We start from the raw sequence: 19,099 nt of genomic DNA, 5'->3' as shown, positions 1-19,099 counted from the left end.
TGCTCTTCATCTGCCGCTATGTAGACAATCCTAAAGATTAGCCAGAGGGTTTATTTTATAACAGTGAATGTGTCTCCTTCAAGGAGAGAAACTAGGAATTCCCTGCAGTTCAAGAAACTTGTCTATCCACATATTATATAACTTCGAAAGCCAAAACAAAGCACCACAAAAGATCTTATCTCTGGAATGAAAGCTCACACCTCATCACTGCCTTTCAGCTTAAGACAGTTTTCCAAAATCAATGCTGCTTAGCCCAAGGCTGTTTCTGGGTCATGAACAAGAAAACAGTTGTGTTAAAAGAACTGCAGTCTTGTTCCAGTGCAAGAAATGTTCATATCTACCCAAGGCAGAAACGGATACAGGCTTCTCTTTACTCAGGTTTACCAATGAAAGGGGGAAATCCTTAGTACAGAAATATCTGTGCTCAGATCAGAACTTTGGGAGCTCAGAATGCTAGTCTGAAACAGGAGGCAAGGTTTATTAACCTCTGAATTAAAACACAAGATGAAATATAATTTCAACCCCAAAGTACCCTTCCTTCCAGTCTGTTGCTCTGAAAGCATCCCCTTCATTTCCTTGTGAAAACTGAGGATACTAATGGTAGTGAGAGCAATGCTAGCAGAAAAGGAAGGAGGAAAGTCTGTCTCTAATGCAGTGTGTCAGAACTGAATTTCCAGGATCTCATGGGAGTTATAGTGTTACCAAGGGATACTGATCATGCTGAAAGGGAGATGGGATAATTTCAACTGCAATAGCTCCTTCATCTCTGGGATTTTGGGATAATGTTTTTGGTGAGTATTTGCACACAAGAATCAAGAGTCAAGATACTTAGTGCTATGATGACATAAAGGTTGGTTTAATTACAGTATCATCCAACTTTTCCTAATCTGGTGTCCTACAGACCTGTTAGGCTGTCTCCTGGTACTACCAGCCAGCATTAAGATTGTGGGAGTTGTAGCAGGATGTTATGTTGGCAAAAATTGATACAGCTGTTAATAAAATAGTTGAGTATTCTTCTTTTTCCCACTTACATACAGCCTATCTATGAAGTATTCAACTCTTCCCCAGGCCAGGAATAATGTAATTCCTTAATTAAATGTAATGTTCAGTTTTGAAACACAAAGTAATCTGGAACCACATGGAATGTGTTTATTCTTTTCTCCATCTCCTGCTTTAAAAAACTAAGAAAAGAAACCAAAACATAATCTTGAGAACTGAGACTGGTCTGTAAGCACTGTGGTGGGTGGCTGCGCTTTGTTCCGACTTCTAATGCACAGCAATGTTGGTTGCTAATGAAATGCCGGGTAATTATTGCAATGCAAGATTTGCATAGATGAGGCTCTTCCCCATGGCAAAATACAAAGGCGCTTTACACACCCTACCAACTTGTTTTTGTTTCAGGAGACTATGGGATCCCATTGCCTTGGTATTTCCCTCTGCAGCCGTCTTATTGGCTTGGGTCAGGACACCCAAAGGCTGAGAAAACAACAACTGCAGATGGTGAGTTATGTGGAAAAACTGGTGTTCAGAAATAACTTTAGAACCATTGATCCGTTCAGAGGTGAATGCACTCTTGCATTCATTACGAGAGCCATTGAAAAGATTAGACACAGACATACAGTGGGAATCAGAGCAGGTGGCTTTGAACTCTGAGTGGCCCGCTGTTAGTACAGGGCTGTTGGAAAGGGAGTCAGGGTTCGGTCTGAAATCTTTCAAAAGCTTGCTGAATTTAACTGACGGCTTGAGACTTGGGTGTCTCCTACTGGTAGATACCCGACAAGGGCTGTTGTGACGACACTGCAGTATATACTAGTGAATGAATAGGGTGTGAGGCTGAGCTCAACTGGCCTGCCATTGGAATAACACTGATTTATTTCTGCAACTTCTCTGTCGTTGATCCACAAATGGAACCATTTTATTCACATATCATAAACAAGACCAAAACACAAAAAGTGGTCAGCAGGTTTGCAAGCAGTATGCTTGTACCAGGCCTGGAACTGCAATTCCCCTACTTAGAAATTATTTTTGGGTAGGATAACAAATGAATGGAAACAGTCAGAACCTCTGTGCACACTGGGCTAGATATTTGGTCATGCACTCCAAAGCATGTGGTATCCAAAACAAAGTGGGGGAAGTTGAGGTCCTTCAATTTTAATGCCAAGCATTCTCATCCATTACATGAATTCGACCTGGTGGGTCAAGAGGCAATAAAGTAATGCCATAAACAAACAAGGAGAGCCATAGGTTTTCTAGCCATATAATGTGACATTCTGAGGCTCTGATACTCACAGCAACACTGAGAGTGTAATATGTGATGTCCTGACTGACATGGCACCTTTTCAACCTGTGGATATATCAAAGGATACACCTGGTCACTCATTACGTTTTACACACCATATTGGGTCCCACTGGTTGATTATGTAGGACAGGTATCCTCAAACTGTGGTCCTCCAGCTGTTTGGGTGTTGCACCCCAAGCCTGAAGCCACCTATGACCATAGCATCACACAAGAGACCAGAGTAAAGGCAAACAGTTTATTGCAAAGACACACAAAAGATATATAGTAAAAGCAGGAATGAGGGAATAAGGTGTAGAAGCCAAAGGTCAGCAATCAATTGTCTCTGGTAAATCCAAAAGCAAGACAGTCCAAAGATAGTCTCAAAATACAAAGGCAGCTAAAATCCATAAGCAAAACTTGAACAAGAATACAAAACAAGAACATGAAGAACTTCCAGAATGCTTGAATTCCAAAACCAAAACTTGAAGCAGGAATGAGAGAACCCAAGCCTAACCTTACTTAAAAGTCATGTTGCCTGAACTGAAATCCAAGTGTCTGTTAGCTCCTAATAAACAGACATGAAAGCATTACATCTGCCCTGAAAGTTCTGCTTCGCATGAAGTCGTGTTGATCTACGAAGCTGGCTATCTGCTCTAATCTGCAAACGGGCCTCCTTGCTGAGGTCAGTATCACCAGGTGCTTTCCCATGAGAGGGTTGTTGTATGTTTCCCGGGCTGTATGGCCATGTTCCAGAAGTATTCTCTCCTGATGTTTCACCCACATCTATGGCAGGCATCCTCAGAAGTTGTGAGGTATTCTCCTTCGACAATACATTTCCCATGAGAGTTTCTCATAAATTCGTCTTCCCTAGACTCCTTATCTAGAGAGGATTATTCCAACTCCTGTGCCTGGCCTTGAGGTTCAGAAGCAATCACATTCTCAGGCCCTGCATCTGTGCCTGCATCTCTATCGGACATGGTTACATTTTCTTGGCCTGATTCAGAAGGAATCCCAGGAAAGCCCACAATCCAGTCTGACTCTTAAGTCATCAAGGAACCCATCAGCCCCTGGCTGTTGTGACTGCTGCTGAGCTACAACATTAGGCCTCAAAGTCCCAGAATTCCTTACCATTGAAGAATCTGGCCAGGGCTTCTGGGTGCTGGAGGCCCAAACAGCTGGAGGGCCGCACTTTGAAGATGCCTGGGGTAGGAGGTGCTCTAGACTGTGTGAGTTGGTGTACTGTGAATGCATAAGCAAGATGGCAAATCTAAAGAACATGTTTAGATCCCCCAGCTCTATTAGGGGTCGAAAAAAATACTTTTTGAACAAAAGACTCAGAATCCCTGTAGCAGCATACAGTGTCAGAAGGGGCATTCTGGAAATTGTAGTCCAAAAGGTAACCTTCTCAAGTTCTGGCCCCATTGCCGTATCAAAGAATTTGACAACCTTGGTAGTTCGAGTGTTTGAAATAGATGCATAAACATCCTATTTATTTGTGATTTGATTATCCAGTATCACCAGAGACCATAGTAACACTATGTGGCTATATCATAGTGAAGGGCAAAGAAAGGTTTCTCTTTGTAAAGTGATTCTCCTCATTTCCCACCCCGTAATAGCTCATCAGCCATGTGTCCAATTCTCAGCAGATGAAGGCACTTCTGAGACAGCAGGGGACTAATCCTCTCTATAAACACTCTGAAACCTCTCCCACCAGCATCATCCCAATCTTTACACATGTTAGGGTCACAGCAAAAGAGGCAGCGACATTGTTCTGTTTGAAAGGGGTTTTCATTTTGTTTCAGTCTCAGCTGAAAGTACAACTTTCCCACTGGACATACTGTGATAGGAATTTTGAAGGATAGAGGATACGTCTGGTTGTTCCTATTGATATCTCTTCTGGGTTGCTGTGAGTTTTCTGGCTTCCAAAATAAACATCTGTTGGGGGGAGACTGCAAAGCCACAAACAACTTTTGGAAGGCTTACAGAAAGCTCTCCGCGATGTATTATTGAGGCTTACAACACAGAATAAGATGCCATTCCTTTTTTTAATTGTCTGATTGCTTTAAAAGAGATTTTACAGCCTTTAGGATTTGAAGTAATTTTTTGATTCAGAGCAAACAACAACAGGAACATTGGCTAGAAAGCATAATTTCAAATGTTGCAAACTGCTGTTATTTTCCAATAAATCATGTAGCATAATATGTCAGTCATTCACACCATGCATACGATTTGCATGGATATTCCTACCCACCTTTTTGTGCTTTGATGCCCTGCAGTGCCCCCAGCGACCCTCTTGCTGAATTTCTGCCATCCTGAAATGCTTATAGCTGGGCAACAAGATATGCAGTGGCAAAGTGTGTATGTTGCTGTAAAGCAACACTGAGACATACACACATGAATTTCTGAAACCAGAAGATGTGATAGGCGTAACCATATCAGGAGTTATGGCTGCTACCAGGTTTGGGGCGGGGCAGTGTGTCCCCACTCATTCACAAAAAGTGTCCAACTCACATTGGAATTATAATTTCATTAGTGCTTTACTCGTTAACTTGTGTGGTTTTTTCTGACACACAGGCTCATCACCGGTTAAACGAATAAATCTGAAAGAGTTCATAAGCTCTCTTCTATCACTGTTGTAGATAAGTGATACAATAGCTGGGTTGCTGTGAGTTTTCCAGGTTGTGTGGCCATGTTCCAGAAGCATTCTCTTCTGACATTTCGCCCACGTCTATGGCAGGCATCCTCAGAGGTTGTGAGGTCTGTTGGAAACTAGGCAAGAGGGGCTTACATGTCTGTTGAATGTTCTGGGTGGGAGAAAGAACTCTTGCCTGCTTGAGGCAAGTGTTAATGTTGCAATTGGCCAGCTTAATGAGCATGGAATGGCCTTGCAGCTTCAAAGCCTGTCTGCTTCCTGCCTGGCGGAATCCTTTGTTCATTCTCATACAAGGGAGCAAAAGACAGGGAAACAGAGGTGAAGTCTTATCTCCAACCAGTAATTACTAAGACAGCTGTTGCTCCATAGGGCCTCTCTGTATATCTATTGGGAAATTACTCTAGGTCCCTTCTTGCTTCTCAATAAATAGATCACAACCTTTGAGGTGATTGTCTTAGTCTTGTGGTATATTAAAACATGTTTTATAAATTAGCGTCCATGGATTACAGAGAAAGGAGAAAGAGAAGAGGGCAAAGATAGTATATTAAATGCAAAAAGGTGCAGTGTGACTGCAAACATATTGACAGTAAAATACGAAAAGACAAAGCTGTATTGCACATGTTCCTTTTGACCAGTATGTTATGCCAATTGTAGTAAGAAGCTGACAAAACAGGGACATAAAATCGTACAAATGCTAGACACACCCAGATCACTGAGGCAATAAGAACACACCATGACTCTAACACAGAGCCAAACAGGATACAACTTCATAGAGAGAATACCACACATAGCTCACTATTGTCATCCAGGCTTTACTTAGGAACAAAACTTCCTTTTACCTTTGTTTAAAATCCTAGTTCTCTAGTAAAGAAGGTATTTCAGCCAGATAGACACTTAGCTCTAAACATAGTTAAACACATAACAAAAAGTTCTAAGGATTTTGTGGTTTGCATAATAAGTCTCTTTATTTTAAGGAACTAAATTCAACCAAGCTTACTTTGGGTTGCATTGCTGTGAGTTTTCCAGGCTATATGGTCATGTTCTAGAAGCATTCTTTCCTGACGTTTCGCCCACATCTATGGCAGGCATCCTCAGAGGTTGTGAAGTCTGTTGAAAACTAGGCAAGTAGGGTTTATATTTCTGTGGAATGTCCAGGGTGGGAGAAAGGACTCTTGTCTGAGGCAAGTATGAGTGTTGCAATTGTCCACCTTGATTAGCATTCAATGGCATTGCAGCTTCAAGGACTGGCTGCTTACTGCCTGAGGGAAATCCTTTGTTGGGAGGTGTTAGCTGGCCCTGATTGTTTCTTGTCTGGAATTCCCCAGTTTTTGAGTGCTGTTCTTTATTTACTGTCCTAATTTCAAAGTTTTGTAACACCATGTCAGATTGTACAGAAAAGCCATTGAAATCCACAGGCAGGAGGACAATTTCAACAGAAAAAAGGAAACCATGAAAATGAACAAAATAAGGCTAACAGTATTAAAAAAAACTATAAAATCAGGACATTAAATAAAGAACAATACTCTGAAAACAGGGGAATTCCAGACAGGAAACAGTCAGGGCCAGCTAACACCTCCCAACAAAGGATTTCCTCAGGCAGGAAGCAGCCAGACTTTGAAACTGCAAGGTCATTAAATGCTAATTAATGTGATCAGTTGCAACATTCACACTTTCCTTAAACAGACAAGTTCTTTCTCCCACCAATATATACTGCAAACTTCCCTTGCCTAGTTTCCAACAGACCTCACAACCTCTGCCTATGCCTGCCATAGATGCGAGCAAAATGTCAGGAGAAAATGCTACTGGAACATGGCCATGCAGCCTGGAAAACTCACAAAAACCCAGTGATTCCAGCTATGAAAGCCTTCAACAACACATTACTTTGAGTTACCTACCTTCTCTGAAAAGCAGCTTCTAAATTAAAACCTAAAATTACCTCAAACTGTTAGTGTTTAAAATTGTACAGGAAAAGTTTACAAAATTCTGAGAATTTCTCTTTTTTTAAAAAAAGGTTTCTTGGCCATCCTTGTACAAAGGTGGCCTATAAATAGTCAGTGGTCCTCCTTTGGATTTAAATCTTAAACCATGCTGGAACTAAGCCTGAGAATAGAGGTCTGTCTTCTTTCTAAGAGAAGATAGCCCTTAGCACATGTGGCCATGCTGTTGCTGCTTTTGTATTGATTTCAGCATTTTACAGAGAGGATTGTGTATGTACAAAGTCTGTGTCCTTAAAATAAAGTCATCTCTAAGACCCTACAGAAAAGAACAAGTAAACATATAACCATGTTTGTCGTCTGATCTTAGGCTTAGCTATGGTTATCCCTTAAAATAACTTGACGTGTGATTAACCTAGACAAAAATCCAAAGGAGGAAGTCAGTGCGGACATGAAGGGCGAAGAGGAAGACATGAGCCAAAGCATGGCTACCGAGCCTGAGAAGGGAGCGGACAAGACCGACAGCCAGAAGAAGAAGGATGGTAAAGAAAACAAATGTAAACACAAAAGAAAAAAAGAGTGCAACGAACAGGGGAAGCCTGAAACAGAGGCAAAAGACAAAGATGGAATTGCTAGTAAGGAGAGAGAGAAGCGGAGTAATCGCAACTCACTTTGTGTTATCCATTTGAACTTTAATGTGCTTCACTTTCAGTCTATTTGTTTCTGTATGTGAAATGTGAATATCTACTTGGCAAAGTAGCCAAATGTAGAGGTATGTATCTGTTGTCAGTGGGCCAGTGCTAACTCAGTATAAGTATACCTCAGTTAACAAAGTGGATGCATGCCTGGGCATTACTTCTCATAATGAAATAATTGTCATCTGGGGTAGAATTAACATGGAAAGAATAGGGATAGGTTAAAAAGGTAAAGGTTTCTCCTTGGCATTAAGTCTAATTTAGTCTGACTCTGGGGGTTGGTGTTCATCTCCATTTCTAAGCCAAAGAGCTGGCATTGTCCATAGACACCTCCTGGGTCATGTGGCCAGCATGACTGCACGGAGCGCTGTTACCTATGGTACCTATTAATCTACTCACATTTGCATGTTTTCGAACTGCTAGGTTGGCAGAAGCTGGAGCTAACAATGGGAGCTCACCTCGTCCTGTGTATTCAGACCGCCGGCCTTCCAATCAGCAAGTTCTGCAGCTTAGCGATTTAGCCCACTGCGCCACCACGGCCCTAAGGATAGGTTGCTACGCAGCAGAAGAGAACAGCACTTCAATCATTTTAAGCACCCTCAAAAATGGAAATGAAACAACTAGGTCAATCCTATATATCACTTGAAAGCTTTTTTCCATAAACGTATTTTCCCCTTTTTACTAGCTTCCACTTTTCATATGATTTTCATTGTGGCATTAAAAAGACTTTCTAAAAAATAGATTCTTTATCAGACGCTTTGTTACCTGAGGTATGCCTGTCATTGACTGTGATACAGTTTTATTAAAGGAATCTTGTCACTTACCTAGTCTTCCTTGTAAGTGCATATGAACTTACATTTCTGCATACCAAATGTTTCTGAAAGTTAGTTTGCACAGTCAGAGGAACTGAGTAATAGTTTCACCTTGCCTGCATCACCTGAGGATTCAGGGGCATAGATGGGTTATCACAGTGATAATGCATCCATTTAATATTATAGATAGATGTGTATGTGTACATGTATAAGACAGAAAAATGATGATGATGATGATGATGATGATGATGATGATGATGATGATGATGATGATGATGATAACTTTATTCTTTTATCCCACCACCATCTCCCCAAAGGGACTCAGGTGGCTCATACACGACACAAGGTGCTGAAAAACAGAACATAAAATAAAACACAATTTAAAATACAATTGAATAAAACATATAGGCATATAAAACTACAATTTAAATTCAATTAAACAGCACTCATCAACCATGGGGAGAGAAGCAACTGATAGCTCGTATTAGTCTTCTGTCCACTTTTGTATGAGTTAGAAATGCAAGAAAAACTGAAAAATGGGGGGGAAACTATGAATTTTAAAAATCTAATTCTTTTCACCAGGGAGAACACCTCTCTAGGAATCTCTAGGTCCTCTGCCAAAAGTTGACTATAGAGTTGTTTTGGAGAACATAGAAATTGTTGGAGACATCATAATCTAAAAATGTTCAATCCACAAATGTGGGGTGCCAGCCCTATTTTGAATAAAGAATCAGAAATGTCAGCTTTTGGCTTGTTTGATGATGTCACTTAATATCTTCAAAGAAGGGAGAAGCCAAAATATTTAATCCATTATACAGTACATATTACTTAACTGTTGCCATTCATTAGAGTTATAAATTCTCCCATTGATTGTATCCTTCTGGGATCAAGTTTGTGTTTTTCATGGTGCTGTTTAATTGCATTTTACACTCCTAAACACATGCATGTCAGGACGAAGTCTAGACTAAACATGTTTCTTTTGTAAACCGTATGATGCTATCACCTCAACAGTCAAAAAAAAAAAGCATGGGGCAACAACATAAGGCACAACGTAAGTAAACACTGGAACCATGTGTTATACTTTCTCCATCATTTAGTGAGGCAACACCTCCATAACTATGAAAGCAAAATGAGGTTCACTGTGTTTCAATGTAATATTTATTGGCATTTATATGTCTTCAAGTTGCCTTCCATTTCTGTTGACCCTGTTGTAGAATTTTCTCAGCAAGCTTTATTCAAAAGGAGGTTTGTGCTTGCCTTCCTCTGAGTCTGAAGCCCCTTCCACATAGCTGAATAAAATCTCACATTATCTGCTATGAACTGGAATATATGGCAGTGTGGAATCAGATAACCCAGTTCAAAGCAGATAGTGTGGGTTATTCTGCCTTGATATTCTGGGTTTTATGGCTGTGTGGAAGAGCCCTGAGAGAGTGTGACCTGCCCAGGGTCGCCCAGTGAGACTTTCATGCCAGATCAGAGATTCAGATCCTGGTCCCCCAAAGTCTTAGATGGTGTCCACACTGTAGAATCAATGCAGTTTGGGGAGTTTTTTCATTAATGCTGTAGTTGTAGTTAATGGAGGTAAAATACGTTGGAAACACCCTGCTCATTGGCTCTTCTTTTTCATCATTGGTGACTACAGGCAGTCCTCAAGTTATGAACAAGATAGGTTCTATATATTTGTTCTTAAGTTGAATTTGTTTGTAAGTCAGAACAAGTATATTTTTAAGTGTTAACTCCAGCCAAAAAATATGTTTTTAGCTTTGGATGGCATAGGGAAGAGTTAACATCCCTGTGGTGTTTGTTTCACTGTCTGTGCCCCTGTTCCGTAGATTTCACTTCACTTTCTGTCCCTGTGATAATTGGATTTTGAAAAATTTGGCTTGTTGTGGAAACAGTTTCAGTGGAGACACCTTTCCCTCATGATAAGGCTTTCAGCAGTGAATTTCCCTTCCTAGGGGTAGATTTTTCTCACTTCCTGTTGTCTCGCTCCTGTTTGTAACTGTGAGTCATTTGTAAGTTGGATGTTTGTAACTCGGGGACTGCCTATACTTGGTGATTCCGGTATTGAGAGCAAAAAGAGAAAAATTCCATGAATGGCTTAAAGTTAAATGGGCCATTTGAGCTTGTCCCAATTCAGACTGTTATGATGGGTGAATTAAAGCAGAGTGGTTGTTCAAAAAGATCTAGCCTGTCAGCAAATAGAAATCATTTCACCAACTCTCCTCCCTGCACCTTGTTATCTTAGGTTATTTAGCTTTTCAGCTTCCAGTTTCTTAGATGCTCTGCAAATGCTACAGAAACGGGCCTGCCTTTGACTTACAGAATAAATATCTGACATTCCCCTTTCTAACCTGTGACCTTTAGGCAGCTTGTGTGATGGATGCGTTTTGAAAATATTCATTAAGTCAGATTGGAAAATAGCACAATTCTTTAAATGAACTATTTCTTTGTCTGGAGATTATCCTTTGACCCTTTTCTGTATTTAGATAGGGATGTCATTTTTCACTAATGTAGTTCTCCAAGGAAGCAACAAGTAACTTTCTCCATTTGCTTCACTCTGCAAAAAGAGTCTGCAAAAATTACACATAATTTTGTGTAGAATAAGTAAAAACCTGTGACTCCTCTTTTGATTTATTGATTTTATTTACAGAAAACAGCATTTTTGAGCGAATATTGACATGTTTTTAATGAGAGAAAAACTGTTTAGGGCTGCTTCCATACAGCTGAATAAAATCCCATGCTTTGAACTGGCATATATGGCAGCATGGACTCAGATAACCCCGTTCAAAGCAGATATTGTGGGATTTTCTGCATTGATATTCTGGGTTACATGACTAGGTGGAAGGGCCCTAAGTGGCTAAGAGAATACAAGCTAGATTCTTTCACTAGTGCATATCAGACTTAAGTTCTTTCATAGCACTGTTAAGTGTGTCACAGAAAAGATACAGTAGAGTCTCACTTATCTAACGTAAATTGGCCGGCAGAACGTTGATAAGCGAATATGTTGGATAATAAGGAGAGATTAAGGAAAAGCCTATTAAACATCAAATTAGGTTATGATTTTACAAATTAAACACCAAACATCATGTTATACAACAAATTTGACAGAAAAAGTAGTTCAATACGCAGTAATGCTATGTAGTAATGACTGTATTTACGAATTTATCACCAAAATATCACGATATATTGAAAACATTGACTACAAAAATGCGTTGGATAATCCAGAACGTTGGATAAGCGAGTGTTGGATAAGTGAGACTCTACTGTATTAGGATCTTAGAGTTGGAATGGGTTGCAAAGTTATCTATTCCAACCCATTGTCATGCAGGAATATATCTGGTATCGCAATATGGGATTATTTTTAGTCTCACAATTTCAATTTGCTGTGCAGTAATTTGCAAGTATGTCTCTGAATTCCCAGTTCACACTTGCTCTTGTTTACCTCCTAGTTTATCTCTGGTCCCAATTCAGTACAAAGCTTTCCTATCCTCAGTCCTTGGCTCATCTAGTTGGCTTTTTGTAGAAACAAAAATTGGTGTGAAAGCTTCAGTGGAGATAACCTTTTTTCATGATAGTGCTTTCAGGAGTGAATTTTCCTTCTGAGGGGTAGATTTCTTTCTTAGTTTTCAAAGACTAAGAAGGGGAACATTTTCTGATATGAGCCATTGCTATAGGCAACCAGAAAATGTCTGGAAGTTTATTATGGACTACTGAACATCTAATTATCTTCATTCAATTGAAAAACATTTCATTTCTGTTATTGAGCATTTTTCACTTTTATGTCATCACTTTGAGATGACATCAGTGTCTTCATACCCAGTGGGTCTTCACTTCAAAGATCTTTACTGTTTTTAATTTGGGTAGAAGAGACTTAGACATTTCTAGCCAAAGGTGCATCTTTGGAATGGACACAACCGGATTGGATTGGCAGCCTGTTCCCTAACAACATATCTGATACTGGGGAAGAAATTAGTAAACAATCTCTATGGAATTCCCCCACACCTTATACATCTTGAGATAATTCAGGTCAACATGAGTCAACAGACTCCAATTTACATCTCCATGCAAGCCCAAGGGGATAGTTTACTTCAAAGGCTGTTTTTTTGGCCAAGATTTAAGTTAAATAAAACAATCTCTGTGCTGGCATCAAATGACTGTCTTAAAAGTCCTGTCCTCTGGACACCCTGCAACCTGCTGCACAAGGGTGATTGTCTCCCACAAGGACAAAAAGATGTTTGTGTTATTTTAAACTATGGTGTTTTTGTTCTGTTCTCTTTCTTCAGAGACAAAAATGGTGCATCTGGACAGATAGCTCTTTTTTCTTGCCAGATGTCACTGTCTCTAGATACAGACCTGTTCCTGCAGTCTCTTAAGTGGCGGGTGTCCAACCTTTTGTTCTCCAGATGTTCTGGGCTTCAGCTCCCAGGAGCCCAAGCCAAAATGGCCAATGGAAAGTTTCCCCACTTCTTCTCTAAATGCTAGCATAACATGAAGAACACTTTCTTAATGATATCTTGTCTGATGTCTATCACAACATGGTGAGCTGTTTGTGTCCATTTGCTCAGATTGGGCAGCAGTTTTGAAATTTCTCAGATGCCAAAACAACTTAGCAGACTTTAGCTTCTGTGTGCCTTGACTTTGGGAGCTGGGCGTCATTTGCATCTCTGTTTCAGGCAGCAAAATCTCTTAGGCAGATCCTGGACCTTGTCTTGTTTTTTTTTTTTCTTTGTTAGCACTTTGTTGCATTTGTGCCTTGAGTATTTCACCTTTAAAAAACTCCCATCCATCCTTAACTCCCTTGTCTTTTAATATTGGCGTCCATGGAATGCCGCACAGTATTTCCTTCATTTTTTGAAAGTCAGCTCTCCTAAAGTCCAGAATGTGTGTTTGACTTGTCTTAGTTTCAACCTTCCTTTGTATGTGCTCCTGCAGTTCACCATACAAAGGAAGGCTGAAACTAAGACAACTCAAACACGCATTCTGGACTTTAGGAGAGCTGACTTCCAAAAAATGAATGGGGGACGCTGGGCTCAACAGCAGTACACGTGAAAAAGACCTTGGAGTCCTCGTGGACAACAAGTTAAGCATGACCCAACAATGTGATGCGGCGGCTAAAGAAGCCAATGGGATTTTGGCCTGCATAAATAGGAGTATAGTGTCTAGATCCAGGGAAGCCATGCTACCCCTATATTCTGCCTTGGTCAGACCACACCTGGAATACTGTGTCCAATTCTGGGCACTGCAATTGAAGGGAGATGTTGACAAGCTGGAATGTGTCCAGAGGAGGGTGACTAAAATGATCAAGGGTCTGGAAAACAAGCCCTATGAGGTGCAGCTGAAAGAGTTGGGTCTGTTTAGCCTGCAGAAGAGAAGGCTGAAAGGAGACATGATGGCCATGTATAAATATGTGAGGGGAAGTCATAGGGAGGAAGGAGCAAGCTTGTTTTCAGCTGCCCTGGAGACTAAGACACAGAACAATGGCTTTAAACTACAGGAAATGAGATCCCACCTGAACATCAGGAAGAACTTCCTCACTGTGAGAGCTGTTCGACAGTGGAACTCTCTCCCCCGGACTGTGGTGGAGGCGCCTTCTTCGGAGGCATTTAAGCAGAGACTGGATGGCCATCTGTCGGGGGTGCTTTGAATGAGATTTCCTGCTTCTTAGCAGGGGGTTGGACTGGATGGCCCATGAGGTATCTTCCAACTCTATTATTCTATGATTCTATGACCCATACACAATGTATGGCACTCTAACTACAATGGCCAATACATTTTGCTGTCAAAGATTCTGTAAACATATCTCCAACTCAAACGCTGTTCGAGAGTACAATGATATGATGCAAAAACATGTGTGCATTTTGAAGATCTGTAACAAAGCTACTACTTCTAGTGTCATGATGTGTTGTGCTGTGTAAGAGCTGTGGCCACATAGTTCTCAGTTCTACAGTCCTTGTGTTTTACCAAAAAAATCTTTATGTTTCAAGCAAATCCGTACTTCGAAGAGGAACCTTCTGGCCTGATTCCTGGTGTGTGCATTCAAAACCTGGTGAAGATCTTCGCCAACAGCTCTAGGCCAGCAATAGATGGAATGAATATTACCTTCTATGAGGGCCAGATCACTGCTTTCCTTGGACACAATGGAGCTGGGAAGACAACAACAATGTGAGTATAAGATAAAATTCCTATTAGCCCTTGGTTAGGTGCAAGGCTTGCACATGTCTGCCTTTGTTTCAATATTTTACCTTCATTTAGTATTTGTAGTTCATCTATACACATAATAAAAGTGAAAATATCTATGTGTGTATGTGGCTGGGGTGCCCATTTCCACAGACAGGCTCCTGCTTCCACAAACAGCTATAACCCACAGTGCTGAGATATTTTTTTAAAACTTCATTCAAATTTTCACTCTTGTTTCTTCAAGTGCTTCATAGACCTCAAGCACCACCTAGTGCCTCTTGGATGTTACTGATGATGGCAATGATGTGATCAATTGCAGTATTTTTAGTATTTACTTGCTATGTACAACATTATAATAATCTGTATTATGTCATAAAATATATTTGAGAAGAATTATCAAGTGAGAAATGTACAGAACTACACTTGGGCAATAAAAATTAAATGCACAGATATAGGGTAGATGACACCTGGCTTGAAAACAGTACACATGAAAGGGATCTAGGGCCCCGTCCACACTGCCATATAAACCATATTATGAAATCAGATAATACAGATTATTTGCTTTGAACTGGATTATATGAGTCTATACTGCCATATGATCCGGTTCAAAGCAGATATTCTGTATTTTACATGGCAGTGTAGAAGGGGCCTGGAACTCACTGGCTGGAACTACACTGTCATATAATTCAGTTTATCAAATTATATAATCCAGATTATCATATCAGATAATCCAGATTATCTGCTTTGAACTGGATTATATGAGTCCACACTGCCAAATAATCCAGTTCAAATAATATAATCTGGATTTTCTATGGCAGTATAGATGGGGTCTTAGTAGACCACAAGCTGAACACAAGTCAACAATATGATGCTACAGTTTAAAAAGCCAATGCAATTGCAAGCTACATCAATAAGAGCAGAGTATCTAGATCACAAGTGTCAAACCCATTTTCATTAAGCACCGCAAAGGGCCATTGAATCCGTGAATGGAGAATCCATGAATACAGAGGGCCAGCTGCATTTTTTACATAGTAGTCAGTGCTCTTTAGTTTTTACCCAGTTTGGGTCCCCAGACAACTCGCATCACTTTTGATTATCCACCAACATCACTTGTGGCTCTGAGGTTGTGGAGAGGTTTTGAAGACAGACGCTGTATCCGCAAGCCTTATAGCTAAATTCCAATCCCACTATCCTGTCTAAACGGAACAACTGCAGCCTTCCAAATTTTACTGTATCACAACTCCTATCAGTTCTAGTCATGAAGTCTAATGATGAAAAATGTAGGAGTTGTAGTTGAGCCACATAAAATGAGATGGCCAGCCAGATTTCGCCCGTGGGCCTTGAATTTGACATGTGTGGTCTATATTGAAGGAAGTCATAGTCCCACTCTATTCTGCTTTGGTCAGATCTCATCTGGAATACTGGGTCCAGTTCTGGGCATCACACTTCAAGAAGGATATTGACAAGCAGGAGCATGTCTAGTGGTGGGTCACCAAAATGTCTGAAAATGACGCCCTATGTGAAGTGGCTTAAGGAACTGAGTATGGCCCTTATGGTCTCTTCAAACTGTGTGATTCTATGTTTGCATGTTTTTCACGTTATTTGTCTAGGTCTATCCTCACTGGTCTGTTTCCACCCACATCTGGAACAATATGGGTTGGTGGACAGGACATTCAGACGCACATGGATTCTATCCGGCAGAATATAGGAATGTGCCCACAGTACAACATATTGTTCAATCAGTAAGTGCCATTGCATACTTGTTTCCAAGTGTGAAGATATGCAGTTTGATGTCAGTAAGAGCTTCAGCAATGACTTCTTTCACATTACACAATTCTCGCCTCCACTTTAACCACTAAAGCACCTTTCTGTTGGATCCTGGGCTTTGTAGTTTAGTGAGTCACTAGAGTTTTATCAATGAGAATTCAAAGTACACCTCCCTAACCCCCCCTGTCTTTGAAATAACCAAAAGCCAACTATGCATACAAGCCCTAATTCTCTCTTTCAGTCTGAATGTGCATGCCATATATAGTCAAGCATAAGCCGAGTTTTTCAGCCCTTTTTAGGGCTGGAAAAGCTCTCCTCGGCTTATACTCGAGTGAGGGTCCTGGCTGGCTTATATTTGGGCTGGCTTATACTCGAGTATATAGGTAATCAGAGTTGGACAGTCTTATTAAAGTCTTATTATTATTTTAAATTACAGTTTTATGTAAATATTCAAAAACATTTAACCTATTGATGCCCCAATTAATGTAATTTTATTGGTATCTATTTTTATTTTTGAAATTTATCTGTAGCTGCTATATTTCCCACCCTCGTCTTATACTCAAGTCAATAAGGTTTCCCAGTTTTTTATATAAAATTAGGTGCCTCGGCTTATATTCAAGTCGACTTATATATATGGTATATACTGTACAATTAATGTAGTTTGACACTGCTGTCATGGGCCAATGGTATGGAATCATAGAAGTGGTATGTTTAAAAGGTTTTCAGTTTTGCTGAAGAGTGCTGGCACCTCTCCAAACTGCAGATCCCAGGATTCCATACCATTGATCCATGGCAGTCAAAGGTCCCTTCCACACTGCCATATAAAATCCAGATTATCTGTTTTGAATTGGATTATGTGGCAGTGTAGACTCATATAATCAAGTGCAAAGCAGACAATGTGAATTATCTGCTTTGATAATCTGGATTATATGGCAGTGTAAAAGGGGCCAAAGTGGTGCTCATTCTACAATGTAGAATTTCAGCTCTGGAATCAGGGGAACTCTTTCCTCTTCTTTCATCAGCACAACATTGTAAAGTTCTTTATTACTTTTCATCAGTTAAAACAACATTGTTTGCTTTCTCTAGCCTTACTGTTGCAGAACACATCTGGTTTTATTCTCAGCTAAAAGGGAAGTCCAGAGAAAAGGCAGTATTTGAAATGGAGATGATGTTGGCAGACATAGGCCTTCCACATAAAAGAAATGAAGAGGCTCGGAATTTGTCAGGTAGGTACCAAGGTGCCCCCCCCCCCCCCAATTGGCTTATGGCAAGGAAATTTTATCTGGTTGAATGGAAGTAATGGATAACCACATTTCATGTAATGCTGGAGAGTTGTGCTATTACAGTATCTGTGCCTTTTCCTGTGGTCTCTTCTACACAGCTAAATAAAATCCAACATTATCTGCTTTGAACTGGAATATATGGCAGTGTGGACTCAGATAACCCAGTTCAAAGAAGATCTTTGGGATTTTCTGCCTTGATTTTCTGGGATATGTGGCTGTGTGGTAGGGCCCTGAATTGTCAGTTCTGAAATTTACATTTTATATGTTGGTTTTCAACTTTTGTTTGTTAGTTGCTTTGACAATTTAAAAAGATAGAAGGAATACGTTGAAGGTATTGTCCCTTCAAATAAGAATTCCACAGTCTCCATATTTCTAGTCTTGCAAAGTAGGACATTGAAAATCATTCCCATCTCTTACGACGAAGAGAACTGGTACAAGATGTTCTATCAAAGGTACATCACACCGGTTAAAATATCCAAATGCTATAAAAATCGAAGCCAAATTGCTGGAAATGCAGAAAGGAAAAAGGAACCGTTTTCCACATGTGGTGGAGTTCTGTTAAAGCAAAAAGGTTCTGGAGAGAAATCCGTGATGTAATCCAATGTATCCTTGAAACTCAATTTCAACTGAAACCAGAACAATTTCTATTGGGATTGAGTAATATAAACATGGAAAAAAAATAACGACATCCTCCTTTAACTCTTAACCACTGTGGTTGGGATTACATACACCTGATACTGGCAATCTGAGGAAACCCCACCAGTTAGCAAATGGCTAACGAAAGTGATGGAAATCATGAGTGTGGATCAACTATCAAACCGTCAAAATAAAGCTAGACAAGAAACGGATTGGACACCCATGTTATGATATATGAATCAAGAAAAAATGAAGATATTAATTTGACTCTACAAAAGGGCAAATACTGACCTCTTGTGATTCAAAAATTGAGGAACTACCAGAACAAGAATAGGGAGCTAAGTAATTAAGGACTTTTATAGCCCAAGATACAGAAGATTGGAAGCCTTTAAGGCCCCCCAACCCCATATCCCCCTCCCCCAGTCTTTTCCCCATGATCCCTGACACTGCTCTCCCCCCTCTTCCACTCCCTCCCATCCCACCCCTCTCACCCTTCTTCCCTTTTACCTATTTTTAAAAAAATATTTACCCCCCTTTGGAAATACTTCAATAAAAATTATTTTTAATAAAATAAAATCATTCCCATTTCAAACTTGTTTTTGCTGTGTTCACATTCCCTTGGTGGCAGGCATCCTCAGAGGTTGTGAGGTCTGTTGGAAACTAGGCAAGTGGAATTGTCCAGGTTGGGAGAAAGAACTCTTGTCTGTTTGAGGCAAGTGTAAATATTGCAATTGGCCACCTTGATAAGCATTGAATAGCCTTGCAGCTTCAAGGACTGGCTGCTTATGCCTGGGGGAATCCTTTGTTGGGAGGTGTTAACTGGCCCTGATTGTTTTCTGTCTGGAATTCCCATTTGAGTGT

General features: G+C 40.3%; 1 protein-coding gene across 5 annotated transcripts in view; it reads left to right on the top strand.

The window, feature by feature from the left end:
- abca4 (ATP binding cassette subfamily A member 4) overlaps window positions 1-19,099 on the top strand; it is a 137,136-nt gene that overhangs the window by 77,616 nt on the left and 40,421 nt on the right. For 3 of the 5 annotated variants that reach the window (XR_010005305.1, XM_003220057.4, XM_062977960.1), the window contains 5 exons: window positions 1,402-1,500; window positions 7,285-7,500; window positions 14,360-14,537; window positions 16,163-16,294; window positions 17,406-17,545. Coding sequence is in view for 4 of the 5 variants with exons in the window: in XM_003220057.4 (XP_003220105.2) it covers window positions 1,402-1,500; window positions 7,285-7,500; window positions 14,360-14,537; window positions 16,163-16,294; window positions 17,406-17,545 (765 nt within the window). In the remaining variant the exon portion in view is untranslated. The remainder of the gene's footprint in view (window positions 1-1,401; window positions 1,501-7,284; window positions 7,501-14,359; window positions 14,538-16,162; window positions 16,295-17,405; window positions 17,546-19,099) is intronic. The other 2 variants (XM_062977959.1, XM_062977958.1) reach the window with 2 other exon arrangements.

Source organism: Anolis carolinensis, chromosome 4, assembly GCF_035594765.1.
Source record: "Anolis carolinensis isolate JA03-04 chromosome 4, rAnoCar3.1.pri, whole genome shotgun sequence".
In the NCBI taxonomy this organism is placed as follows: domain Eukaryota; kingdom Metazoa; phylum Chordata; class Lepidosauria; order Squamata; family Dactyloidae; genus Anolis; species Anolis carolinensis.
This window is presented reverse-complemented; position numbering and strand designations above follow the sequence as displayed.